The sequence below is a fragment of the Melopsittacus undulatus genome, chromosome 11 (assembly GCF_012275295.1).
Source record: "Melopsittacus undulatus isolate bMelUnd1 chromosome 11, bMelUnd1.mat.Z, whole genome shotgun sequence".
NCBI classification, from domain to species: Eukaryota; Metazoa; Chordata; class Aves; order Psittaciformes; family Psittaculidae; genus Melopsittacus; species Melopsittacus undulatus.
In genome coordinates, this window is record NC_047537.1 from 23,733,227 (window position 1) to 23,756,408 (window position 23,182).

At 66.0% G+C, this 23,182-nt stretch overlaps 6 protein-coding genes across 8 annotated transcripts; 4 read left to right on the top strand and 2 right to left on the bottom strand.

Annotated features, from left to right (window-relative positions):
* Positions 1-370: 370 nt before the first annotated feature.
* BTBD17 (BTB domain containing 17) lies at positions 371-4,113 on the bottom strand. Its single transcript, XM_034067295.1, has 3 exons — positions 3,953-4,113; positions 2,579-2,855; positions 371-1,741 (listed from the first exon to the last, which is right to left on the bottom strand). The coding sequence occupies exons 1-3, from the start codon at positions 4,035-4,037 to the stop codon at positions 661-663; spliced, it is 1,443 nt and encodes a 480-aa protein (XP_033923186.1). The 5' UTR covers positions 4,038-4,113; the 3' UTR covers positions 371-660.
* Positions 4,114-6,987: 2,874 nt separating this feature from the next.
* GPR142 (G protein-coupled receptor 142) lies at positions 6,988-9,154 on the top strand. The gene is given in 4 exon segments (XM_034067792.1): positions 6,988-7,117; positions 7,440-7,592; positions 8,323-8,922; positions 8,925-9,154. Coding segments are annotated over 4 exon segments (1,113 nt in total).
* Positions 9,155-10,356: 1,202 nt separating this feature from the next.
* GPRC5C (G protein-coupled receptor class C group 5 member C) lies at positions 10,357-16,008 on the top strand. Of its 3 annotated transcripts, none has more exons than XM_034067940.1 (5): positions 10,357-10,480; positions 13,209-14,268; positions 14,736-14,830; positions 15,052-15,198; positions 15,373-16,008. In XM_034067940.1, the coding sequence occupies exons 2-5, from the start codon at positions 13,251-13,253 to the stop codon at positions 15,403-15,405; spliced, it is 1,293 nt and encodes a 430-aa protein (XP_033923831.1). In that variant the 5' UTR covers positions 10,357-10,480; positions 13,209-13,250; the 3' UTR covers positions 15,406-16,008. The 3 variants fall into 3 exon arrangements, with proteins under 3 accessions (XP_033923831.1, XP_033923829.1, XP_033923830.1); XM_034067938.1 differs by lacking the exon at positions 10,357-10,480 and adding an exon at positions 12,104-12,296; XM_034067939.1 differs by lacking the exon at positions 10,357-10,480 and adding an exon at positions 12,205-12,292.
* Positions 16,009-17,265: 1,257 nt separating this feature from the next.
* CCDC137 (coiled-coil domain containing 137) lies at positions 17,266-19,484 on the bottom strand. The gene is made up of 6 exons (XM_034067849.1): positions 19,253-19,484; positions 18,847-18,974; positions 18,429-18,633; positions 18,086-18,168; positions 17,912-17,991; positions 17,266-17,737 (listed from the first exon to the last, which is right to left on the bottom strand). The coding sequence occupies exons 1-6, from the start codon at positions 19,447-19,449 to the stop codon at positions 17,531-17,533; spliced, it is 900 nt and encodes a 299-aa protein (XP_033923740.1). The 5' UTR covers positions 19,450-19,484; the 3' UTR covers positions 17,266-17,530.
* Positions 19,056-21,304, top strand: OXLD1 (oxidoreductase like domain containing 1). Its single transcript, XM_034067850.1, has 3 exons — positions 19,056-19,181; positions 19,579-19,665; positions 20,194-21,304. The coding sequence occupies exons 1-3, from the start codon at positions 19,071-19,073 to the stop codon at positions 20,545-20,547; spliced, it is 552 nt and encodes a 183-aa protein (XP_033923741.1). The 5' UTR covers positions 19,056-19,070; the 3' UTR covers positions 20,548-21,304.
* PDE6G (phosphodiesterase 6G) lies at positions 20,559-23,136 on the top strand. The gene is made up of 5 exons (XM_034067851.1): positions 20,559-21,418; positions 21,737-21,810; positions 22,527-22,720; positions 22,813-22,853; positions 22,956-23,136. The coding sequence occupies exons 3-5, from the start codon at positions 22,575-22,577 to the stop codon at positions 23,030-23,032; spliced, it is 264 nt and encodes an 87-aa protein (XP_033923742.1). The 5' UTR covers positions 20,559-21,418; positions 21,737-21,810; positions 22,527-22,574; the 3' UTR covers positions 23,033-23,136.
* The last annotated feature ends 46 nt before the right edge of the window (positions 23,137-23,182 follow it).

Here is a 23,182-nt window from a genome sequence, read left to right on the forward strand (position 1 = left end):
AGGTGCTGGGGCCCCAGGACAACAGCCAGAGCCAGCACCCAGCACAGGGGTACCCAGTGCCACATCACAGCAAGGCCAGGCTGTTCCCGTCCCCATCCTCTTGCCTGTTGGGGTCTGTGAGCCGGGATGTGCCGTGGGCTGCATGTGTCACCTGCATCACCTGCACGGGGCTGGGGGCTCCCAGAGTCAGCACTGAACCCCAGCCTGGGTTGGGTTGAAGGGACCTTAAAGCTCCTCCAGCTCCAACCCCTTCCACTGGAGCAGCTGCTCCAAGCCCCTGTGTCCAACCTGGCCTTGAGCACTGCCAGGGATGGGGCAGCCACAGCTGCTCTGGGCACCCTGTGCCAGCGCCTCAGCACCCTCACAGGGAACAGCTTCTGCCTAAAATCTAATCTAAATCTACCCTCTCTCAGCTTAAATCCGTTCCCCTTTCCTGTCACTACAGGTCCTGGGCAAAGGTCCCTCTTCATCCGGCTCCCCACGGGCACCCAGGACAGTGGTGGAGCAATGGAGACGGGACATGGCAGGGGGACAGCAGGGGAGGGATGGGGATGGGGAGAGCTCAGCCCTGGGATCCCCAGCACAGGGACCTCCATGGGCAGAACCGAACAGGAGCCCCGCGGGGCTGGGAGCAGTGCGGCACCGGGACCGTCCCCCTCGTTACTTCCTCACCCGGATGAGGGAGTGGTAGACGGGTTTGACGATGATGTGGAGGTGCAGAGCGTTGTCAATGAGGTACTCGGAGCCGCGCTTCTGCAGCTCGGCCTGCGCCAGGAAGTCGGGCGCCTCGTCGGAGCTCTGGTGGAAGCTGTACACGTGTCTCACCAGCACCCGGCCCTGCTGCCGCACCCCCACCAGCACCGTCTTCTGGAAGCTGACCCCGGCGAAGTCAGGGCTGCTCATGGCCGGGGTGACCACGAGCCGGGGCCGCCCGTCCTCGATGCGCGCGGCCGGCACCGCGCCCGGCACCGTGTCCGAGTACACGGGACGCAGGCTGAGGGGCAGCCAGCGCGGCGAGAACAGCGCGTTCCACGTCACCCTCCTGCCGGCGTCGTGGCTGCTGGGCCCCAGCTGCGTCTGGAAGCTGGTGCTGCGGTCGTCGCGCGCGGGGTTGGTGATGACCCACGGGGAGCCCCAGCCGGGAGCCAGGTAGTTGCGCGGCACGAACATGCTGCAGTTGACCTCGAAGTACTTGGCGAAGTGGAGGGGGGAGGCTGCGTGGAACTGGAAGGCCTGGAAGAGCAGGTCCTGCACCGCGGTGCGGTGCCGCGCCAGCACCGCCGACTGCGCCTGCAGCCGGAACAGCTGGTTGGGGGGGATCATGGGGTACCGGATGGCGCGCAGCACCCGCTCGGCCACGGCAGGCTCCGGCTGCCGCCGGCCCAGCCAGCCCTCCACGGCGGTGAAGAGCTCCAGCTCACTCTGCAGCACCAGGTCAGAGCGCTCCAGCAGCAGCAGCAGCAGCTCCACGCTCACCGAGCCCCACTCGGCACTGCCCAGCACCGCAGACAGGTTCCAGGCCAGGAACTGGAGGCAGCTCTCCTGCAGCGCCATGTCCCCGGCGCGCACGGCATAGTGGTACCAGCTCACCACGTGCCCCTGGCTCGACTCGCTGGCCAAGTGGCTCTTCATGTAGTCGGCCACGCCGCGCTGCAGCCCCCAGACCCGGTACTTGCTGGCCAGCTGGTGCATGGGGATGGCTTGGTGCAGCAGGATGGAGACCCCCCCGCAGTACAGGTACCTGCGGCAGAGCATGGGGATGTGATGCTGGTGTCCCCCAGCCCCATTCCCAGCCCTGACGCAGGCTCCATCAGCCCAGGGTATCATCCTCCCTCCTGGGCTGCATCCCTCCAGGTGTCCCCATCCCACAGAAACATCCCTTTTCCTCAGCCACATCCCTCCAGGCATCCCATCCTCTAGGGTCCCAGGGGAGCATCCTTCTTTGGCTGTATTCTCCTGGGTACCCCATCCTTTTGAGTTCCTGTGGTCCCCAGAGAGCATCCTTCTTCTTTGCCTACATCCCTCTCATTATCCCCATCCCATGGAGCTCCCCCAGGAGACCATCCTTAGCTGCATTCCTCCAGTCATCCTTCCTGTTGAGCCCCCATAGTCCCCAGAGGAGCATCTTCTCTCCACGGCTGCTTCCCCCCCACCAAGCCCATCCCACTGTGGTCCCCAGAGGAACATCTCCTTTCCTTGCCTACATCCCTCTCATTATCCCCATCCCATGGGTTTCCTGCAGTCCCCATGGAGCTGCATCCCTGCTGCTGTCCCCATCCCATGGGGCTCCTGCAGTCCCCATGGAGCTGCATCCCTGCTGCTGTCCCCATCCCATGGGGCTCCTGCAGTCCCCATGGAGCTGCATCCCTGCTGCTGTCCCCATCCCATGGGGCTCCTGCAGTCCCCATGGAGCTGCATCCCTGCTGCTGTCCCCATCCCATGGGGCTCCTGCAGTCCCCATGGAGCTGCATCCCTGCTGCTGTCCCCATCCCATGGGGCTCCTGCAGTCCCCATGGAGCTGCATCCCTGCTGCTGTCCCCATCCCATGGGGTTGCCGCTGTCCCCATCCCGCAGGTACCTGATGAACTTCTCGAAGAGCGCGGCGGTCTCGGGAGGCTCGTGCAGGGTGAGGACACTCTGGTTGCGCAGGAGGCTCTCGAAGACCTCGCTCTGGAGGCTGAGCAGCAGCTGGTGTGTGTGGAAGACCTTGGCCTCGTCCGAGGCCGCCGTGTGCACCCGCAGCACAGAGTCACTGCTGTTGCTGTTGTGCAGCAGCTCCTGCAGCCGCTGCAGCAGCGTCAGGGAGTGGTTGATGGTGGCAGCTGTGGCCTCACCGCTCAGGTCGGCTCTTTGGGCTGCGGGGAGATGGGACCGTCCCAGAGCTGCACCCCATGAGCCAGGCACAGCGGAGGGGGTCTGGGTGTGGGGTTGGGGGGTAATGGGCAGCCTGGCTCTGTGCACATCCTCCTCCCCGGTGCCAAAGAGCTGTGTGGTGCCAAGGGGATGTGGGGAGGACAAAGGGCACGTGGGGACATCTGTGTCCTGAGGAGCCAAAAACCTGCTTTTCTGCAGCGAACGGGGTGAGACCATCATGTCCCAGGCTGGGATGTGCTGGGAAATGGCCCTGTGCCGGGTGGCACTGGCTCCCAGCCCTCCTGCAGCAGAGTGAGCCCCGGGCATCACCCCCAAACCTGCATCCCAGACTGACCTGTGGGGCTGCATGGGGGGAGCCTGGCACGTGTGCCCTGCACCCAGGGATGGGTTCCCATGGTCCTGGCTGCCCTGGTGTCAGTGCAGACCCGTGCCCGGCGCCATTCCTGTCTCCTCACTGATGCTCTGAACCAGCATCTCCTTCCCAGCCAAACTTCACCCCTGTCCTCCCGGCCCCAGCTCGTGCATGCACCAGAGGTGTCCCTGTCCCTCCCGTGCTGGGCTCCCAGCAGGGACTGGAGAGGGAGGTGGGAACGTCAAACGGGTCTCTGTGCTCCTGTGGAGCCTTCACCCCTCTCCTCCTCTCCCTCATTCCTGCCACAGCTCCCACCCGCTCCCCAGAGCATCCTTCTTCCAGGGTGAATTTGGCTCCATCTCTCTCAAATCCCATCTCGATCCCAGTGAGCGTCCGATTACCCTTCCCAGCACCAGCTTAAACCCAGCTGAGCAGGGATGGAGATGGGGATGAGGATGAGGATGAAGATGAGGACGAGGAGCTCTTCGCCCCATGGTGCTGGACATTGCTGCCCACAGCACCGAGTTTTCCATGGGCACAACTCTATAACCACTGACACCCCCTGGGCACAGCCGTGGGGCTCAGCACACCCATGAGCCACATCCATCCCTCCCAGTTCAGCTTCCCATGGGCACCACCGGACACCACATCACAGCCCAGCCCCACCGCGGTACCGGCATTGGCAGAGGGGTCCCTCCACACCTCCCCCCGGCACAGTGCCCTTACCTGCTTGCACGGTGAGGATGAGGAGGAGGAAGGCAGCAGCACAGCCCCAGCAGCGGCCGGGCCCGGTGCCCGTCAGCCTGGCCATGGCTTCGCAGGCGCATCTGCCGGGGCTCGGCACCAGCACACGCCGGGCGCTTATGTAGGCCACGAGCCTGCCACATCGATTGGTGGAAACTGGGACCGGCCGTTGCCAAGGGAACCGCATCCAGCCCCCATCCATCCCACCCTGAGCCCGGACCCCGGCCCCGCACCCCGGGGTGCTGTGATGGGGAGCCCCGGCACACCATGGGGGCAGATCCGTTCACCCCAGCCCTGTGCCATGCCGGAGCCCCACGCACGGCTGCAGCCCTTTGTGCAGCTGGGACGCATCAGTGGGGTCTTTGCATTCAGGGCACAGCTCTTTGTGGCCTCCCCGCTCCCCCAGCTCATGGGTATTCATGCCGGCAGCAGCCCATCACCATGGCATCCGGGCTGCCGGCAGGAACTGCCTGCCCTTTTCCCAGCCTTTGCAGCCAAGAGGCTGCCTGCACCCTGCGAGTGCCCAGTCCCGGCCCCTGCTGGCTCCCTGCCTGCCCCACACCCCTTGTGGGGCTTTGGGGTGGGAGCACAGGGTCTCTGAACCCCACTTTTGGCTTTGGCCCCAACAGGAGGGAGCCAGGAGCCCAGATGGGATGGAGATGGGGACAGACCCCACAGATGGAGGCTTTCAGGGACACGGCAGCTCCTCACCCAGGGCTGCAGCCCCCCATGGAGGTGTCGGGGGCTGCCAGGCCAGGCCGGAGCCCCACAGCTCGGTGCTCCCCAGGCAGGAGCAGTGGTATCGCTGCACAAGGTCACTGTGGGGGGCAGCAGGACCCCCCTTGGTCCCTGCCTCCTGGGGACGCCGCAGGGGAGATGCTGTGACCTTCAGCATGGCAGGAGGATGCTCACCAGCCCCGGTTATCGAGTATCTGTCCAGGCTGATGGGATCAGCGCTGGTGCCTGTGGGGCTGCAGCTGCCAGCGAGGTGACAGTGCCGTGTGCCTGGGTCCGGTTCACACCATGCGCCCTCCTCAGCACCCACCGAGGGGACACTGCTGCCAGCACCAGCATCCTGCAGCCGGTGGGATGGGGACTGAGTGGTTCATGGGGTGAGGGCACTGGTGCATGCAGTGGGGTTGGATGGGCCGGGGGACTCCAGCAGAGCGGGGGGGGCTCAGCCCATCTGCCCCTTTGCGTCAGCTTGCCTGGCCCTGGCCCTGTGCCCCCAGTGCCACCGCCGTGGCCAGAGCTGCTTTAGTGCCAGGAGGGTTTCTGAGGACACGTTTGCTTTGGGCTCATGTGGGAGCAGGGACAGGGCTGAGGAGCCTCATCCCCAAGCCCAGCCATGGCCAGGGGGGTGAGCCAGGGGCTGGGGCTTAGATGGGGTCTGCAGCTGTTGAGCACAGGCAGATGGTGATGCAGCTCCACACATCTGGCCCTGATCCATGCATGGAGGGGCTGGGGATGAGCCACTTGTGGCTGTGGTTCCATGGGGCAGGGGAGCCTCAGGAGCGCGGTGCAGGCAGAGCCGCAGCCCAGGGCAGCAGTCCTGCCTCGTGGTGAAGAGCAGGGGGACAAGGGGCCCTGATGCAGCACAGCCGGTTAATGGCTCACCACATCCACCGATGCCTCATTTAACCACCCGCCTGCAAAGCAACAGCTTGTGCCTGGTGAGCCGCGGCACGGTGCCAGCACAGCCTGCCCCACACACCCAGGGAGCCTCGTGTGCCCCATGGCTGGCCATAGAACCACATAGGGAAGTGTGGAGCTGGTGGTCACCAGGGCATGGAGCATCCCCTCCTTGTGCCGCTGGGGAAACTGAGGCATGGGCAGGCTTCCCCTCCACTCTGGGCCATGGGTGGGCACCCAGGCACAGACAAAGCCTGGCAGGGACACACGATGGACGTCCACACCTGCACACGCTCCCCTCTGAGTGCACAGAGGTTGGCCACAGACCCCTTGATTGCCACAGGCCTTGGGGGGGGGGGGCCAAGCCATCCCCAGGCACCTGCACCACCATCCCCATTGCCCTGGGTGCAATGAGCTCTGTCAGTCACTCAGGACTGGGGCAGCTTTCTCAGGTGCCCCCATCCCTGGTTCCCATGGGAGCAGTGGGGCTCGTCCCCATGCTCTGCCAGCCCAGCCCGTGGCTCTGCCCACGCTGCTCTCCCTCCGCCCCGTGTCCCTTGAGCCCCGGGAGGCTGTGCCATGGGCTCCCGGTGCTGGAGGGGACACGGACACCGGGGGCAAGGTGGCATCGCACAGCCGGATGGTGGCACAGGAGACCCCACCTCCTGCGGGGCTCGGGGAGGGGCACGAAGGGACCAGACCCGGACCAGTTTACCCAGCAGAACAAACAGGACTGGGGCTGGGAGGGGTTAACGCGCTCCAGCCTCAGCTGCAGCGATCGATGCCCCCACTCCCTGGGGTGTGAGGGGCAGGACATGAGGCTGCTGCTGAGCCAGACCTAATCTGCCGTTAATTGGCAGCCCCTGCGCACCCTCTCACCCCTCCCAACCCCACCCAGCCCAGTTCAACCCTGGCTCCATCCCAGCCGGGAGCAGAGGCCAAAGCTCCCTCGACCCCGGGGCTGGAGAGGTGAGAGTCCCCGAGGGCACTGCTGCGGGGACCCCTCTGCCGCTGGGGGGGCCGGATGGGAGAACGGGCTCTGGGAAACGTGTCCTGGAGCCGTCGGGGGCTGCAGTGAGCAGACCTGGAGCAGTCTGGGGTCCCTGTGGGGCCAGGGGCGGGCTGGGACAGAAGCTGTGCCCGGTACCCCCACACCGGGCTCAGGAACCCCCCCCAGCTCCCCGGCTCTGGGGACCGGGACCCCGAAACCCGTGGGAGATGCTGATTCTTTTGGATGGGGGGTTCTGACCAATCAGAGCGCAGCGCTCAGATTTGGTTTCCCCATTCATGGAAGACGTGTCTCTGATTGGGTAAAACCTGTGACCCTTTAACCAATAGGAGCGTGGAGTTCGGGACGTCTGGGTTTATGAATGGTGGGGGGCAGAATGGGACCGTTTCGGGTGCGGGGTTCGGGCAGGGGTACAGGGGTACAGGCAGGGTCGGTGCTTCATGCAGACCGGCCTGGGGAGCTGGCGGAGGACTTAGCTAAACGCCTGGAGATGGCCAATACCTTTGGTACCCCCGGGACCCCCCTCCAGCACCCCTGGGTCCTCCCCCTGGTATCCATCTAAGAATGTCGTGTTTTAATCTGCTTTTCTTCCAGGAGATAACCAAGGAGCATCAGCAGTTGTAGGGGTCACCCTTTGGGGAGGGGGACTGGCACCATGGTGGACCCATGAAGGCTGGATCCCAGGTCCCTTGTCCCGCAGCAGCCATGGATGTTCTATCATGGGCAGACATGGAGGCAGGCCTGGGGCAACTGCACCCATGGGATCCAAGCCCCCCGCCGGGGTGCCACCCTCAGCCTCCTGGTGTTCCTTGTCTCCCCTCACAGCAGGTCCATGGTGGAAGGCAATGTTCTCGGTGCCCAACAGCACCGCGGAGGTGTGGAGCAGTGAAGCAGCATGGCTGGAGCTGGAGCCGTCACCCTGCATGGTCAGCATCATCCCCATCGTGTATTACAGTGTCCTGCTGGGGCTGGGGCTGCCAGGTGAGGGGCTGAGCCTCGGCAAGGGGTGCTGAGCCACACATCCTCAACCCAGCCCATGCCCTTGGCCCCATCCCAGCCCTGGGGTGTTGGGGATGGGGAGGAGAGTCCTCAAGGGCCCCCAGCCCCAGCTGTGGAGCTCAGCTCAGCTCCACAGGCAGCCCCCGGGGCAGGAGCTGCAGGGACAGATGGTATTTGTGCTGCTGGGGCTGCCGCATGGATGGGATTAATCAGCTCAGTAAATCCCCAGTGCAGTGTGATATTTATAGCTCCACACCCCAGCTGGGCCTGCGGCCGCTCACCCTGCAGCCCTGGGAGAGCCCAGGCACCCCTGGGTGCTGCAGGGAGCTGTGAGTCCCCAGGTCTCATAGAACCCCAGCCTGGTTTGGGTTGAAGGGACCTTAAAGCTCCTCCAGCTCCAACCCCTACCAGGGCAGGGACCCCTTCCACTGGAGCAGCTGCTCCAAGCCCCTGTGTCCAACCTGGCCTTGAGCACTGCCAGGGATGGGGCAGCCACAGCTTCTCTGGGCACCCTGTGCCAGCACCTCAGCACCCTCACAGGGAACAGCTTCTGCCTCAGAGCTCAGCTCAGTCTCCCCTCGGGCAGGTTCAAGCCACTCCCCTTGGCCTGTCCCATGTCCCAAGCCCCTCTCCAGGTTTCCTATAGGCTCACCACACGTTGCTCCCTTCCACACATCTTTCTCACCAGCACACATCGCTCCCCTCCCTCCAGTGAACATCCTGACTGCCGTGGCCATGTTCCGCCTGGCCACAAGGACCAAGAACTCATTGTACTGGTACCTGCTGGCCCTGACCGCCTCCGACATCCTCACCCAGGTCTTCATTATCTTTATGGGCTTCATCCTGCAGACAGCCATCCTGGCGTGGTCTGTGCCCAGCGCCCTCATCCACACCATCAATGTCCTGGAGTTCACTGCCAACCACGCTTCCACATGGATCACAGTCCTGCTGTCCATGGACCGCTACATGGCCCTGTGCCACCCGCTGCGGTACCGCACCATCTCCTACCTGCAGCGCACCCACAAGGTCATCGTAGCCGTGTTCATTGTGGCCCTGGCCACGGCCATCCCCTTCTACTGGTGGTTGGACATGTGGCGTGATGCCGACCCCCCCACCGCGCTGGACACGGCGCTCAAGTGGGTGCACTGCATCACCGTCTACTTCGTGCCCTCCGGCATCTTCCTGGCCACCAACCCCATCATCATCTGCAGGCTGCGGCAGTGGAGGTGCTCGGGGGGCGGCCGGACCCACCTGAGCAGGACCACAGCCCTCCTGCTGGCTGAGACCACCGCGGTCACCGTGCTCTGGGCTCCCCGACCATCGTCATGCTCTGCCACCTCTACGTGGCCTCGGTCAAGCGGGACTGGCATGTGCACTTGGCCTTGGACATCACCAACATGGTGGCCATGCTCAACACCGCCCTCAACTTCTTCCTCTACTACTGTGTGAGTCAGACCTTCCCCCGCACGGTGAGTGTGGTGCTCCAGGCTCACTGCCGGCACAGCCACCGGCACGGCACAGCCGCTTCCCACAGCCAGCACTGATGGTGCTGCAGCCGGCTGCTGGCACTGCCCTCTGAGCCCAGCGGGCACAGCTGCCCCACGGCAAGGGGTGACGGGTGCAGGTGAGCTGCTCCAGGCCTGGTGAGGATGCGGTGCCCCTGGGATGGTCCTTCCTCCATAAACTGCTGCACTGAGACCAAAGCTCTGCCTAGGCCTGGCTCCCTGTGAGCAGCCAGATGGGGTCCCCCTCCATCAGCACCCCCAGGCACAGGGTCCCAGCCCACCCCATTGCTCCAGAGCATCCATAGGGTGCTAACTGCAGGACCTGGCACACAGTAAGAGCCCAGCTCCAGGGGCTGCAGCCCCCGGGTGCACCCAGCACAGGGGTGCAGCATCTCCCACCCTGGGCTCAGGGTGCTGCCCTGCACCGAGCGCACCCACCACCAGTGCAGCCCTTCCACTTACACCAGTGCCAAGCTGGTTGTGATGCTGTGCTTGCGGCTGTGCCAGCCTGTCCCCAGCTGCCACCAGAGGGCAGGGATGGGTCGCCCTGCGGAGCTGGCACCCCTCAGACCCCAGCCCCCAGCATCATCCCCCACTTTCGAGACCCATTCGAGCCTCTCCGGCCGAATTCCCAAGAGAGCAGGCAGGACAGCACCCAGGGCATCCCGCTGCCCTCCCCACGGACCCTGGCTGTGCCTGGCACTGGGGTGGGATGAGGTGAAGCGTTTGCCCCCAGTGTGAATGTGGGCTGAGCCACAGCAGCACCCGCCATGCGCCCAGAGCCCCGCAGCCGGATGGGTGCCCTGCAGGGGCAGACCCCGCCGGTGATGCTGCTTTACCCCAGTCCGGATGCGTGCTCCGGTGACAGGGTTAAAGCCAGACCTGGCGGCGCGGGTGGTACCTGGGAGGTGCTCGCTCCATTAATTCTGGGCTGGAGGAGCGCAGGCTCGGGAAGAGGTTGGTTATTAACCCGGGCAGCGCCTCCCACCCGCGGCCTCCCCTCGGGGGGGCTTCCAGGGCTGGACCCCCCCCTGGAGCCCTAACCCGGGGCCGGAGGGGCCGCCTCGGCCGGTAAAGGCAGCGCTTGGCAGGAGCCCCGGCCCCGCTCGCGGCCCCCCCCTCCAACCGGGGCTTATTTACTTGGAGCGGGAGGTGGAAATGTGCTGACCGCGTCCGCCGAGGGGCTCCGGGCTGGACACAACCGGCTCGGCTGCAGAGCAGCTCCTCGGCCTCGCTGCGAGCGGCTCGGGGGCAGCCAGAGCCCCACCGGACACGGGTCCGGCTCCGGGCAGCCGGGCTCGGCCGTGCCACGGAGCCGCTGCCCCAGGCCCAGCGGGCACCCGGCCCTGCAGCTCCCGAGGAAAGGTAATGCGGGCGGCGAGCGATGTTTGTGGAGCGAGGCGAGGGGGGCCCTGGTCCGGGGCTGTGAGAGCCGCATCCCGCACCTCCCTGCGGCTGCGGCGCCGACGGACCCGCTCTGCCCGTCCCGTCGTGGGCATCAGGCTCCACAGCCCGGCCTGGGCACCGGGGAACCGGCACCGGGCTCTGCCCTCGCCGAAAGGGCTGTGCCAGGCACCGGCGGCCCCGGCACGTGGCCGCAGGAGGGGACCGAGGGCAGCCGGTCCCTTGCCAACCGTGGTTGGTCCCTCCAGGGCAGGCAGCGCACGGTGGCATTGCCCCCAGCTGCTGGGGTGCTTCTGCAGGACCCACACACAGCCCAAGGGGTGCAGCCAGGAGAAGGGAGAAGGAAACCGCTTGGTGTGGGGGGGACACGGCAGTGGAGGTGTCCATAGGGCAGCCTCGGTGGGAGGTACCCCTGCCAGTGTCCCCATGGCCGGGGCCGGGGGTCGCGGGGGGGTTCGTGCTGAGTCAGCAGCCGGGAAACCCACGCGGTGGAAGGAAGCGGAGGCAGGAAACCGCATGCACCGCGGCCTCCGCAGCCCCGGGTCAGGGCCCTGCGGGTCTGAACCGGCTCCGTGGGGAAACTGAGTCACGACAGAGGCCATAGCAGAGCTCCTGCACCCACACCCATGGGAGAGCAAACACGGGCAAGTGCCCCAGCAGGGAGGGATGGTCCTGCCCAAACTCCATCCTGAAGCTCTTTGGGAACATGAAAAGCTTGAGGCTGCAGCACCCAAGGGGTGGCAGCAGCAGCACCCAAGGGGTGGCAGCATCAGCACAGCGCCCAGCCCAGACACGCTCCAGCCCTCGTGCCGTGGGTGCTGCCAGCTCGGGCTCTGCCTCCCGTTCTCCTGGGGTTGTTTTCGGCCCGGGCAGGGGGAGGACCCGCCCGAGGCTCCTTGAACTTTCCTCTGCATCCTTCACCCTCCCAGCAGAGCAGCGCCTGCCTCCTGGAAACCTCCCCCAGGGCTTCCCCTGAGCCCCAGGGATGCGGTGCCTGCGGGATGCCCGTGCCCGGCTCCCGGGTGCACAGGGGCACCCTCACTGGTACAGGGACCACCGGGCACCATTGGCTGCCCTGGACCCCGGCCCATTGCAGGAAAGGTTTTCCTGGGGCCCCGCCAAAGGCTTTATCCGTCAGCTGACATTCCTGCGGGAGGCCCCTCCGGGCCTGAGCTCAGGGCTTCCCGATGGGAACACCGCGGTACCCTCACTGGGTGCCCTGCTCCCGGCTCCCACCCCGGAGCCCACCCGGGGGCTGCTGACCCGGCACAAAGAGGGCTCAGTTCAAGGCCCCGTGTGGGTGATGCTGCCCCAGTGGAGCCCCCCCTGCTCCAGCTCCTGTCCCTTAGGGGGGTCTTTCCCTGGCCCACAGCTCCTGCGGGCTCAGCCCCCACAGGTTCATCCCATTGACGGCTCCGGAGCCCGAGCTCGGCAGGGCCGGGCTGACCCGGGTTCATTGGGTTCCCTCAGCCCCCACAGGTTCATCCCATTGACGGCTCCGGAGCCCACGCCCCGTCCAACGCCCCCAGTCCCAAGCTCTGACCCCACTCCCCCCCCGCCGTGCTCCGGGGCAGGTTCCCCCTCCCGGCGCGGGATCCCCGGTCCCTCCGCGCGGTGCGGGATGGGGCAGGTCCTTACCGGCCCCGCTGAGCCGCACCTCGGGGAGGGGAGGGGCCGGGCCGGGCAGGCGCGGACGGGGCGGCGGGACCGGGGCTCTCCCGGCGCTGCACGGCGCGGAGGAGCGAGGGGAGCGGCCGCGCACCGGGCGCTGGGGTCGGTGAGTGGGGCCCTGCGGGGCTGGGGGGCATCGGGAACCGTAACGGGAACGGGTCGGGAGCCGGACCCAGACCCAACCCCGGACCCGTCCGGGCCCCCGGAGCTCGCCTGGGCCGGCAGCTGGGGCGAGTCTGGGCTCCGGTACCGGTCGGGAGCGCCGGGGAGGGTGGGGGGGACCGGGCGGGCCGGGGCTGGTGCAGCCGGTAGGAGCCGCGGGCGCGGGGCTCGGTCCCAGCGCGGTGCGGGGGGTCCCTGTCCCCATCCCGGCCCCACCGCGGCTGCCCCGGGGTGGAGATCCCCCCGTTCCCCTTCCCCACTCTGGGGCTGCAGCTCCGTCTCTGCCGCCTCTTCCCGTGCTCCCCAGGCTCACAGGAGCGGGGACGGGGCCCCCATGTTGTGCCTGTGCTGAGCCGTGTCCGTGCCATGTCCGTGCCGGGCCGTGCCAGGCTGTGGCCACCTTCGTGCCAGTGGGCACGGGACTTGCGCTGGGTCAGTGCCCGGAGCCGGAGGGAAGCAGCACAGAAGTGGAAAGGGGAAGAGGCTGGCACGCAGGGACAGCCCCATCCCGGGTGTTACCTCTGCCGTTGGTGTTTGGTGCTCCCAGGAGAGCCAACGGGCATGGTGCTGCCTGCTCCTGGCACCAGAGGATGGGATCAGCACAGCTCCAAGTGCCCATCATGACTGGAGAAATCCTTTGTCAGGACGAGTATGTGGGGTGCAGGGGGCTGAGCCCCTCTGTTGGCCTCAGGCCTCTGAACAAGGAGCACTGGGGTGGGTTCAGCTGTGCCAGTGTGGATGCAGCTCCCCAGCACCTGGGTGCTCACCATGGCCTGGCAGGAGGGATGCTCTGAGCCGGCACAGCCATCACCAGGATCGCTGATCCCTGTGTCCTGACACCCCCATTGTCCCACAGGGTCCCTGGCCGCCGCGCTCAGCACCTGCAGCGCGGTGCAGGATGGGTGCTGCTGCGGTGTCACCGGTGGCCGCCTGCGTGCTGCTGGTCCTGGTCCCCACGGCCACCGGCCAGACCAGCGCTCCCTCCGGCTGCGGCAAGGACCTCTCCTCCCTCTACTACAACCTCTGTGACCTGTCGGCAGCCTGGGGCATCGTGCTGGAGGCCGTGGCCAGCCTCGGCGTGGTGACCAGCTTCGTGCTCACCATCGTCCTGGTGGCCAGCCTGCCCTTCGTGCAGGACCACCAGAAGAAGAGCCTGGTGGCCACGCAGGTCTTCTTCCTCCTGGGCACCTTTGGGCTGTTCTGCCTGACCTTTGACTTCATCGTGGGGCCGGATTTCTCCACCTGCACCTCCCGACGCTTCCTCTTCGGTGTCCTCTTCGCCATCTGCTTTGGCTCCCTGCTGGCTCACGCCGTGGCCCTCAACTTCTTGGTGCGGAGGAACCGCGGCCCACGGGGCTGGGTGACGCTGGCGGTGGCCATGCTCCTCGCCTTGGTGGAGGTCATCATCAACGCCGAGTGGCTCATCATCACGGTGGCGCGGCAGGAGGGCAGCGCCGCGGACCCTTGCCAGCTGGCGGACGCCGACTTCGTCATGGCTCTCATCTATGTCATGTTCCTGCTGGTGGCCGCATTCGGCACCGCCTGGCCGGCCCTGTGCGGCCGCTACGGCCGCTGGCGCAAGCACAGCGCCTTCATCCTGGCCACCACCGGGCTCTCCGTGGCCATCTGGGTGGCGTGGACCGCCATGTACCTGTATGGGAACCGGCGCGCGGGCGAGAAGCCCAGCTGGGATGAGCCCACGCTGGGCATCGCGCTGGTGGCCAACGCCTGCACCTTCCTCCTGCTCTACGTCATCCCCGAGGTGACGCACGTGACGCGGCGCGGCCCCGAGCAGCCCTTCGAGGACGAGGGGTACCCCACACGTGGGGTGGGCTACGAGACCATCCTCAAGGAGCAGAAGTCACAGAGCATGTTTGTGGAGAACAAAGCCTTCTCCATGGACGAGCCCTCCTTCGGTAGGTGCCTGGCTCACCGCGGGTGCTCTTTGGCATGCACCGGGCACCGGGGCTGGCAGTGGTGGGTGGCAGTAGGTGTCTGGCCACGGCCTGCCCGGGATTGGTGCCTGACGTGGTTGTGGCTCCCACAAACTCGCCGGGCTGGGTGTACCAGTTTGGGCTGAGCTCAGCACCGCAGGGATGCTCCCGGCCCTCCGCCCCGGGCAGGTGCCGCGCTCCCGAGACCCTGCAATAGCACAGGGTGATGTTATGGTAGGGAATGGCAGCTGGGCGCCAGCGAAGGTGTCTGCAGCCCATGGGCAGGGTGGGTGCTCCTGAGACCCTACAATAACAAACCCCAGCCACACAGTGCAGGGATGCAAACCCCGGGGACAGAGCAAGGGCACTGAGTCAGCTCATTTAAACCTGCTAACCAGGACCAGCTCCCCAGTGGCTGGGGTGGCTCTGAGCCCCCCTCTTCATTGCAGGCAAGAAGCCGGTGTCACCATACAGCGGCTACAACGGGCAGCTCCTCACCAGTGTGTACCAGCCCACCGAGATGGCTCTGATGCACAAGGGACCGGTAAGCACGATGCTGGGCTCTGCAGTGCTGGCTTCATCCTGCCTGGATGGGCTTCCAATGGGAGTGGCTGGGATGGGGACCAGGGTTTGGGAGACCCCCATGTACAAGGGCTGCTGTAATGGGGTATTGGGGAGCATCACCCCCCACCTTCCTCCCCTGGGACCCCATGGGGCTGGGGGTGATGGTGGTGATGCTGCAGCCCCCCCATTCCTGCCCTTTAGACTGAAGGTCCCTATGACGTGATCCTGCCTCGCGCCTCCACCGCCAGCCCTGCCGCCGGCAGCACCAGCTCCACGCTGCGAGCCGAGGACGCGTTCGCGGTGCAGGCCCGGGCCGGCGGTGCCCCACGGGACACCCGGAGCTGCCAGGTGGGTTAATGTGCAACACCACAGGTGGGGAGCGGGCACCAAGGTCCACCCATGGCAGGGGCAAAGTCTGTCCCCACCGCGGCGTCTCCCGTGGGAGGACTCTGCTCAGCCCCGGTGACTCAGGCTGCACCACGGCACCGGTGCCCAGTGCCACCCGCTCTGCTCTGCCCGCAGGTGCAGTCCCCGTACAGCAGGAACCGGTGGTGAAGCCCCCATGGCACAGACCCCACAGCGCCGGCACAGCCGCGGCACCACCGTCCCGCTCCCGAGGTCTCACCGAGCCTCCTCCTGCCCCACCACGTCCATCCCATCCCATCATCATCCGGAGCTGGGTCCTGTGCAGGGGAAGCCTGGATGCACCCTGAGCCATGGCTCCTGCCTGTGGCACCCACAAGCTCTGCCGGACCCACATCCCTGCCTCCAGGACTGGCTCCCATGGGGCCACCCCGACTTGTCCCCTCGCTGCCTTCATGATGCACGGACACCCCACGGCCCCATGCCAGGGACCACGCACTGCCAGGGAGCCAGGGGATGCTCTCGCCACCCCATGGGCCCTGACCTGAGCCAGCAGCGCCCGCTGCAGGGCACCGGCTCTGGCTCCTGCTGTGCCTCAGTTTCCCCATCGTTGGGGCTGGGACTTGACCCCCTTGCGGCTCCAGCCGCCTTCTCGGTGCCTTCCCCACCTCAGGGCTCAGGATCCCTCCTGGGGAGCAAGGAGGGAGCTGGGCCCTCGTTTTCCTCTTGGCTTGCTCTGGTTTTCCTCTTTCCTCCTGTTTTTCAGGTCAGCCCCAATAAAGGTGGTTTTTCCTATGCGGCGCTTGCCCATGATGGGGAGGTGGTACCCAGCTCCCGATCCGTGACCCCACCATAGCATCAGCTGTTACCACGGTACCAGTGGGGTTCAGCCCTTTCCGGGGGGCTGCGGTGCCCCTCATGGCAGCACAGATGGGGCCGGATCCGGCAGGACGGGCAGCACAGTGCCGGCAGATGGGCTGCTGGCAGGACGCACGCACAGAGGACGTGCCAAGGTCGGGGTGGTTTCTCCTGCCCGGTTCCTCCGCCGGCAGGAAGCCTGCGGCCAGCAGCACCATGAATTATTCAGGGCCTCAAATGGCTGCGTGGGGCCGGCATGACCTGGTCTCCTTGAGCAGGGATGGGGCCGTGCACCAGGGATGCACAAGGAAGGGTTTGGCACACGCCGTGTCCTGGCTGTGCCCTTGGCATCCGGCACGTGCCCGCAGCAGCCCCGGAGCCCAGCGATGGCCACGGGGCCGGTTGTTTGCGGCAGGATCCGGCCGTGGCCCCCAGGGCTGAGCTGCGTCACCCGTGTTTACCTGGTGCCGGTTGGCAGCAGGGACAGCTCCAAGCAGCACCAGGCACTCAGAGTCCCCGGGGCCGCATGGTACAGCAGTGAGCTCACGGTGAGCTCATGGCACAGCCACGTCCCATGGCACCTGCGAGCTGTGCATGGAGCAAGGGACAAACAAGGTGCTGCCGGTGGCTCCGCTCTGCCCGCACCCAGCCCCTCCGGAAGCCTGGATCCCACCACTGCCGCCAGCGCGGCCGCAGCACCGGGGCCGGCCCCGCTCCAACAGCAGAGCTTTGTGCCGGCACAGGGCAGGGAACAGCGCGGCCTTTGTGTGTGCAGGTGAAGCCGGTGCCTCGAGCATCCCCCTGGAGAGCTGTTCCATGGGGGCCTCATGGCACGGGGCTGGTAACGGTGCAGTGATGGGGAGGGCACCGCGGTCACCATGACACTGGTGTCTGGAGGACACGGGCAGTGCCAGGCTGGGTTAATGGCACTGAGGGCAGATGAAGGGCTCACGGTGTCCCCGTGTGGTGACAAGGGATGGGAACAACACGATGCAAGTGAGCTCTGTGGGATGCTCCATGTCCCTGGGGTGAGAGCTGGAGGGGTCATGGCCAAGCACTGGGGTCTCCCCCATGGCTGAGCAATGGCAGGGTAAGGGACAGGGACTGCCCACTGTGAGCCAGGACTGCCCTTTGCCAGCCGACACACAGGAAGGAAGCTGGGCAGGGTGTGAGGACACAGACAGCCCCACGCCATCAGCACTCAATGGCACCTTTACTACAAGCATGTCCTTGGCGCTGGGGCCGCACCAGCTCCAGCACTGAGCCCATGGGGTGCCCTGAGCTTAGGTTTGGGGCTATGGGGAGTCCCAGGGCCTGGCAACAGCAGAGCAGCATCAGGACAGCGTCCCCTTCAAGTCCTGGGGCCCGGTGCTGCCTGCCCGCTGCCTGCCCGCTGCCTGCCTGCTGCCTGCCCGCTGCCTGCCTGCTGCCTGCCCGCTCCATGGTGACCACGCTATGCTCAGCGCTGGAGCCTGCGTCTGGCCTCGGTCCTGGCCTCTGCCGCCTCCCGCTGCTGCAGCTTGCGCCTCTGGATGTCCCGGTAGGCCTGGATGACACGAGCCCTCTCCTCCGCCACGATGCGCTGCCGAGCCATGGACACCGGCGCTTCCGGCGCTGCCAGGCTCCGGCCCAGGCGCGGGGTCAGGAGCAGCCGCTTCCGCCCAGCCTGCGGGCAGGGATGGGGCAGTCAGGGCAATGGGGGGAGGCAGGAGCCGGCTCTGGGGAGCTGACCCCCAAGGCTGAGCCGGGGCTGGGTGCCCGGCACGAGGGAGGGGTGACCCGGGCCCAGCCCAGCACTGTGGGTACCCGAGGGGCAGGAGGCAGCACCCCCTGACCTCACCTGCTCGGCAGGGCCGCGGCCCCGGGGCCGGGATGTGATGGTTGGTGGCTGTGTGACCACGTCCCCAAATGCCACCGTGTCTAAGGGACAAGGAGACGCCGGCATCAGACCTGGAACACCTCCACACACTGCCAGGTAAGGGGGTGACTCCAGGCACCCCAGAGCCAGACCCACCTTGGAACAGGCTCTTCTCCAGCATGGCCTCTTTCTTCTCCTCCTTCTTCCTCCGAGCTTTTTCCAGCTTCTTATTCTGAAACCTGAACAGCTCTGTTATGGCCACAACTTGTGACCAAGCAAACAAATGAGCTCCTACCCCATAGGACCCCCTCAAACCCACAGTCCCCTGCTTGAGTGCAACCAGCAGTTCAGCCCCACAGAGGTTCACAGCCCTCCACCTGTGCCCCAGTCACTGCTGGAGCCTGGACCAGTGCTGCAGCACCAGCAAAGCACCCACCACAGCCCCAGCCCAGGCCAGGGCACAGCCCCGGGCTGCCCCGTGCCCAAGCCTTGCCCTCACGCTTTCTTCCTCTTGGACTTGGGTGCCACCAGCTCCTGCTCCGGCTGCTGCTGTGGCTGGTTCTCGGTGAGGAACAGGACGCGCTGCACCTCCTGCTCCATGCGGCACACAAAGGAGCGCTCCGACTCCCCCTTCCCTCTCCTGAACCGGGGCACGGGGACGTCCCCCTGGGCTCCGGGGCCCTTTGGCTTGGGCTGCTTCTTCTCTAGGAGAGACGCTGGCATTAGGGCAGCAGTGCTGGCTGCGGGTCCGTCCCATGGCAGGGTAGGGATGGGACAGCACAGAGGATGCTGCACTGCGGGATCCAGCTGTGCCATGGGATGCTCAGTGCACTGCAGGATCCAGCTGTGCCATGGGATGCTCAGTGCACTGCAGGATCCAGCTGTGCCATGGGATGCTCGGTGTGGCTCTCTCCCACCTGCTGCTTTCTGCTTCCCGGGCCCCGGGCGTTTCATGGCCTCCCGGCTCCGCATGAGCTCCCGCAGGCGGAAGGGGATCTCCTGCTCGTCCGGGTGCTTGGGCTTCATGTTGTCCAACTTCTGCTTCCTGCGAGAGAATGGACACGGTGAGGGGCCTGTCCTGAAGCACCGGGAGCCAGGCACGGTGGGCACCGGGATGTGGGCACACCAGTGGGACACCGGGATGTGGGCACACCGGGATGTGGGCACACCAGTGGGGCACTGGGATGTGGGCACCAGGACCCGAGCATGGAGGGACACAGGGACCAGGACACGGCAGGATACCGGACACCTGGTGAGGCATCTGAAGGCCCGAGACCCGCGTGGGTCTAAGCCCGATCCCGACCGGATCCCATGGGCACTGACCTACTGTGTTGTAGGGCGGCTTGTCCCGATATCTGCCCCGGTCCCGATCCCGGTTTCTGTCCCCATCTCTGTCCCAGTCTCTGTCCCGATCCCTGTCCCGATCCCGGTTTCTGTCCCGGTCTCGATCCCGGTTTCTGTCCCTGTCCCGATCCTGGTTTCTGTCCCCGTCTGTGTCCCGGTCCCGGTGCCCTGCCCATGGCTCCGCCGCTCCCCACGTGCCAACCCCACCGCCTCTTCCGCCTTCCCCTCCCCTGCCCCGCCCCCTGCTCGTTATTGGCCTCACGCAGCCCCAGTCCCTCCTCACCCGGGCTCCCATTGGCTGGCAGAGCTGTCACTCAGGCGGGACCGGAAGGGGGCCCAGAGCCCGGATGTTGTTGCGCGGAGCCCGGGGGCTGGCGGGGGCGCGTCGGGGGGTGAGGAGGGACCGGGGGAGGGGGGGGGGTCAAAGGGGGGTACGGGGGGACAATGGGGGGGTAAGGGGGTGCTGGGGGTGGGGTATGGGTGTGATGGGGGGTGCTGGGGTCTATGGGGGGGGTATGGGGTGCTGGAGGGGTAAGGGGGGGTGCTGGGGATAGGGTGAAGGGATGGGGGCACAGAGGGGGGGTTAAGGGACTGCTGGGGTGTGATAGGAGGGGATGGGGGCAATGGGTGCTGGGGATGTGCTGCGGGGCTGCCGAGGGGGAAAGGTGAGCGGGGGGGGGGCATAAGAGGATGCTGGGGGTGAGGTGGAGGGATGGGGGGGTAAGGGGAAGCTGGGGGTAAATAAGGGGGTGCTGGGGATGAGGTGTGGGGTTAAGGGGGGAATTGGGGAATAGAGGGTGCTGGGGGTGGGGGGGGCCATGGGGGGCGGCCGTGTGAGCTGTGGGGGGTGAATGGGGGTACGTGGGGGTCAGGGCTGTCCCCTGGTGTCCCCCCGTTGGTGCCAGTGTCTGTGTTCCCAGGAGCCCCCGGATGGCACCAGCGGCAGTGGGGGGGGGCTCGGGGCAGGGCCCCCCCTGTCCCACCGCCCCCACACCTCCAGCACTGGGGAGCACTCGGACACCCCAGCAGAGGACAGCAGCACCGCAGGGAGCGGGGGGGGACCCCGAGGTGCCGAAGGGCTCCCCCCGGCCCCGACCCACTGCTGCGGCACCGGCTGCCCCACATGCGTGTGGGTCACGTACGTGGAGGAGCTGCTGCGGCAGTGCCAGGACGGAGGCGCCCGCGCCCTGGCGGCCGTGGAGGAGCACGTGGAGGACGAGAACGTCAAAGCCGTGCTCAGGATGGAGATCAGGCTGCGCATGGGGAAGCACTGAGCACCCCCCGGCCCCACTGAGCCTATGGGGACACCCCCCATAAGAGCCTCTGCATGTCCAAACAGGGCTGTGCTGGTTGGAAGTGTGTCTGTGTGTGCTGGGCTGGGCACATCCTGACCCCCCAGGCCCTGAGCGGCATCACCCCATGGGCCGGCAGCGGCTCCGTGTGCTGAGCGCCCTGCGCCGGTCAGTCCCATCCAAGGGCAGTGGTGCTTCCCCCCCCCCAACCCCGTCACTGCTCTCGCCCTGTCCTTGTGCTCCCAGCCTGGGCTTTAAGCACCGTTGTGAGTGGGGAGGGTTGGGACCCAGCACCAGACCCCCCCTCCCTGCGGCTCTAAGCCTCTTAGGGGCTTCTGCGGTGTGAAGGGAGGCAGAGGCTGTGTGCGGCCCCCAGCACGTGGGGCTGCAGCCTCCAAGGGCACCAGCGCTCAGGTCACAGCCAAAGGGCTGCTCCTGATGCCCTTTCCTCCTCCGTTGCCTTTGTTTCCATGTTAAACCCCATCAGTTTGGCTCAGCTCATCCCTGCTCCATCCTGCCCGTCGGGGCCATCGGGATGAGCTTCCCCAAGGAGCCACGAAGCCTTGGAGCTGAGCTAGAGGCAGCCATTGAGCCCAGGGCCCTGCTCTGTGCCAGAGGAGGAGCTGGTTCTGCTGCCTCCATAGGAAACACACCCAGATCCCTGTAATCCTCTTGGTGGAGTCCAACTAATTGCAATTAGCGGCAGGGGCTGAAGTTCAATTAAAGTGTACTGAGATCATTCCTTTTTATAATTGCTTTAAGGCTGGGATTAAGGGAAGCTTTGGAATGATACCATCCCAGGCCAGTGGGGCTGCCCAGCCACTCTGCTGCCAGGCTTTGGCACAACTGCCAGGTAAAGACACCGGCAGCGGCATCGGTAGGGAGGAATCCATCCCTAGAAGGACAGGGTACACCCGAACCAGGATGGGGTTTGGCAGTGCCTGCAGGCAGGAGCCCAACAGCAGCATCGCTGTGATCAAGGGGCATTGGGGTGACCTTCGGGAAGTGGGGTGTCCCCTTGGTGGTCTGGGATCCTGACACCGTCATTCCCACAGCCCTAATCCAGACACCCCCATCCCTGGAAGGACACCAGATTACCCCGCGGGAAGCAGGGACGTGAGTAATCCTATTACCTGGAGCAGGATAAATCTGCCCTCCCCTACCCCCCCAGAGCTCTGCAGGGGTGAGCTGGAGGACGGAGGGGTCCCACGGAGCAGCGCTGGCCTCGAGGACCGCAGCGGACGAGTAAGTCTGGGGCTCTGCCCCATGCATGGGATGGGACCTGGTCCCGGTGGCACTGGGACTCGGATGGGATGGGATGGGATGGGGTGGGATGGGATGGGATGTGCTCTGCTTCAGGCAGGAGCCTGCTGTTGGGTTCTGCTTCTGCAGCCAGGAGCCGGGTACCTTTGGATCTCCCCAGGCCAGATCCCATAGTGGGGACCCCATAGTGGTGCTGAACCCCTCACATCGGTGCTGGATCTCACCCAGCTCATGGTGTGGCTGCAGTGCTTGGTGGCACAAGCACAGTGGGATGGAGCCCAGGTGCTGCCCGGTGATGTCCATTGGCTCTTGGCCGCCTGCATCCCAGCATGGACCCAGAGACATCTGCAGCGTGGGGTGCCCACTGTTCCCACATCCCATCCTGTTATCCTGAGGGACACGTTGCTCCCATGCCTGTGGCACAGCCCCGGCATGAGCCATGGCTGGGGGTGCTGGCAATGCCAATGAGGGGCTCCATCCACGCTGAGGCAGGGGCCAAGGGCTGGAGGAGCAGCCCCAAGGAGGCAGCAGCTCTGTATCCCTATGGACACGCTTCCCTGCCTTTGGGGCAAGGGGATTATGGGGCTCGGAGCTGGGCTAAGGCAAGGCTGCAGGAGGGGGATCAGTGATAACCGAGGGGTGCCGGAGGCACACAGGGTGGTGGCAGGAGCTGGTGCCCCACATCTCCCCTCATCCAGGTGTGAGGAGCCGTCCAGCGCCAGACCCACAGCGACCCCAGCACAGCCATGAGCCTGGAGCCCCCCAAGCTGGAGGTCAAGTCCGCGACAAGGGTGACGGGGGGACCTGCCACCCCCCGGAAGGGACCCCCCAAGTTCAAACAGAGGCAGACGAGGCAGTTCAAAAGCAAGCCCCCCAAGAAGGGGGTGCAGGGGTGAGTGGGGCAGGGATGTGGGGGGCACAGCTCCATGTGCCTCCATGGGGCCGGGGGGCTGGAAAGGGGTCACACACTGCCTCTCTTTCCAGGTTCGGCGACGACATCCCAGGCATGGAGGGACTGGGAACAGGTACATGGGGGTCCCGTCCCCCCTTTGTGGGGGGTGGGGAATGTGGCTCTCTGCAGCTGCAATGGGGCAGCTGTGCTGACACAAGCTCTCTCCTCTCCCCAGATATCACTGTCATCTGTCCCTGGGAAGCCTTCAGCCATCTGGAGCTGCACGAGCTGGCACAGTATGGCATCATCTAGGCAGGCTGCGGCCATGCTGCCCTCCCACCCTTTAGTGCTGTCGGTAGAGCCTGCCCTGTCCCTATGGCGGGGCTCAGCCTGGAGAAATGCTCATTAAAACCCTAACGAGCACAGGGAGCCTGGCGTGGTGCTATGGGGTGGGCAGGGATG

Bases quoted from the DNA above. Each gene is read 5' to 3' on its own strand.
- BTBD17 (XM_034067295.1), bottom strand. From the start codon at position 4,037: ATGGCCAGGCTGACGGGCACCGGGCCCGGCCGCTGCTGGGGCTGTGCT. The intron at 2,856-3,952 runs GTAAGGGCACTG...ATCTCCCCGCAG, and splicing joins CATCCTCACCGTGCAAGCAG to CCCAAAGAGCCGACCTGAGC. The intron at 1,742-2,578 runs GTACCTGCGGGA...GCTCTGCCGCAG, and splicing joins CTCTTCGAGAAGTTCATCAG to GTACCTGTACTGCGGGGGGG.
- GPRC5C (XM_034067938.1), top strand. From the start codon at position 12,141: ATGGGGCAGGTCCTTACCGGCCCCGCTGAGCCGCACCTCGGGGAGGGG. The intron at 14,269-14,735 runs GTAGGTGCCTGG...TCTTCATTGCAG, and splicing joins CATGGACGAGCCCTCCTTCG to GCAAGAAGCCGGTGTCACCA. The intron at 15,199-15,372 runs GTGGGTTAATGT...CTCTGCCCGCAG, and splicing joins GGGACACCCGGAGCTGCCAG to GTGCAGTCCCCGTACAGCAG.
- OXLD1 (XM_034067850.1), top strand. From the start codon at position 19,071: ATGTGGGCACACCGGGATGTGGGCACACCAGTGGGGCACTGGGATGTG. The intron at 19,182-19,578 runs GTGAGGCATCTG...ATTGGCTGGCAG, and splicing joins GGCAGGATACCGGACACCTG to AGCTGTCACTCAGGCGGGAC. The intron at 19,666-20,193 runs GTGAGGAGGGAC...CTGTGTTCCCAG, and splicing joins TGGCGGGGGCGCGTCGGGGG to GAGCCCCCGGATGGCACCAG.
- CCDC137 (XM_034067849.1), bottom strand. From the start codon at position 19,449: ATGGGCAGGGCACCGGGACCGGGACACAGACGGGGACAGAAACCAGGA. The intron at 17,992-18,085 runs GTGGGTCTGGCT...CTTGTCCCTTAG, and splicing joins GGAGAAGAGCCTGTTCCAAG to ACACGGTGGCATTTGGGGAC. The intron at 17,738-17,911 runs GTGAGGTCAGGG...CCCTGCCCGCAG, and splicing joins GCCGCGGCCCTGCCGAGCAG to GCTGGGCGGAAGCGGCTGCT.
- PDE6G (XM_034067851.1), top strand. From the start codon at position 22,575: ATGAGCCTGGAGCCCCCCAAGCTGGAGGTCAAGTCCGCGACAAGGGTG. The intron at 22,721-22,812 runs GTGAGTGGGGCA...CTCTCTTTCCAG, and splicing joins CCCAAGAAGGGGGTGCAGGG to GTTCGGCGACGACATCCCAG. The intron at 22,854-22,955 runs GTACATGGGGGT...TCCTCTCCCCAG, and splicing joins CATGGAGGGACTGGGAACAG to ATATCACTGTCATCTGTCCC.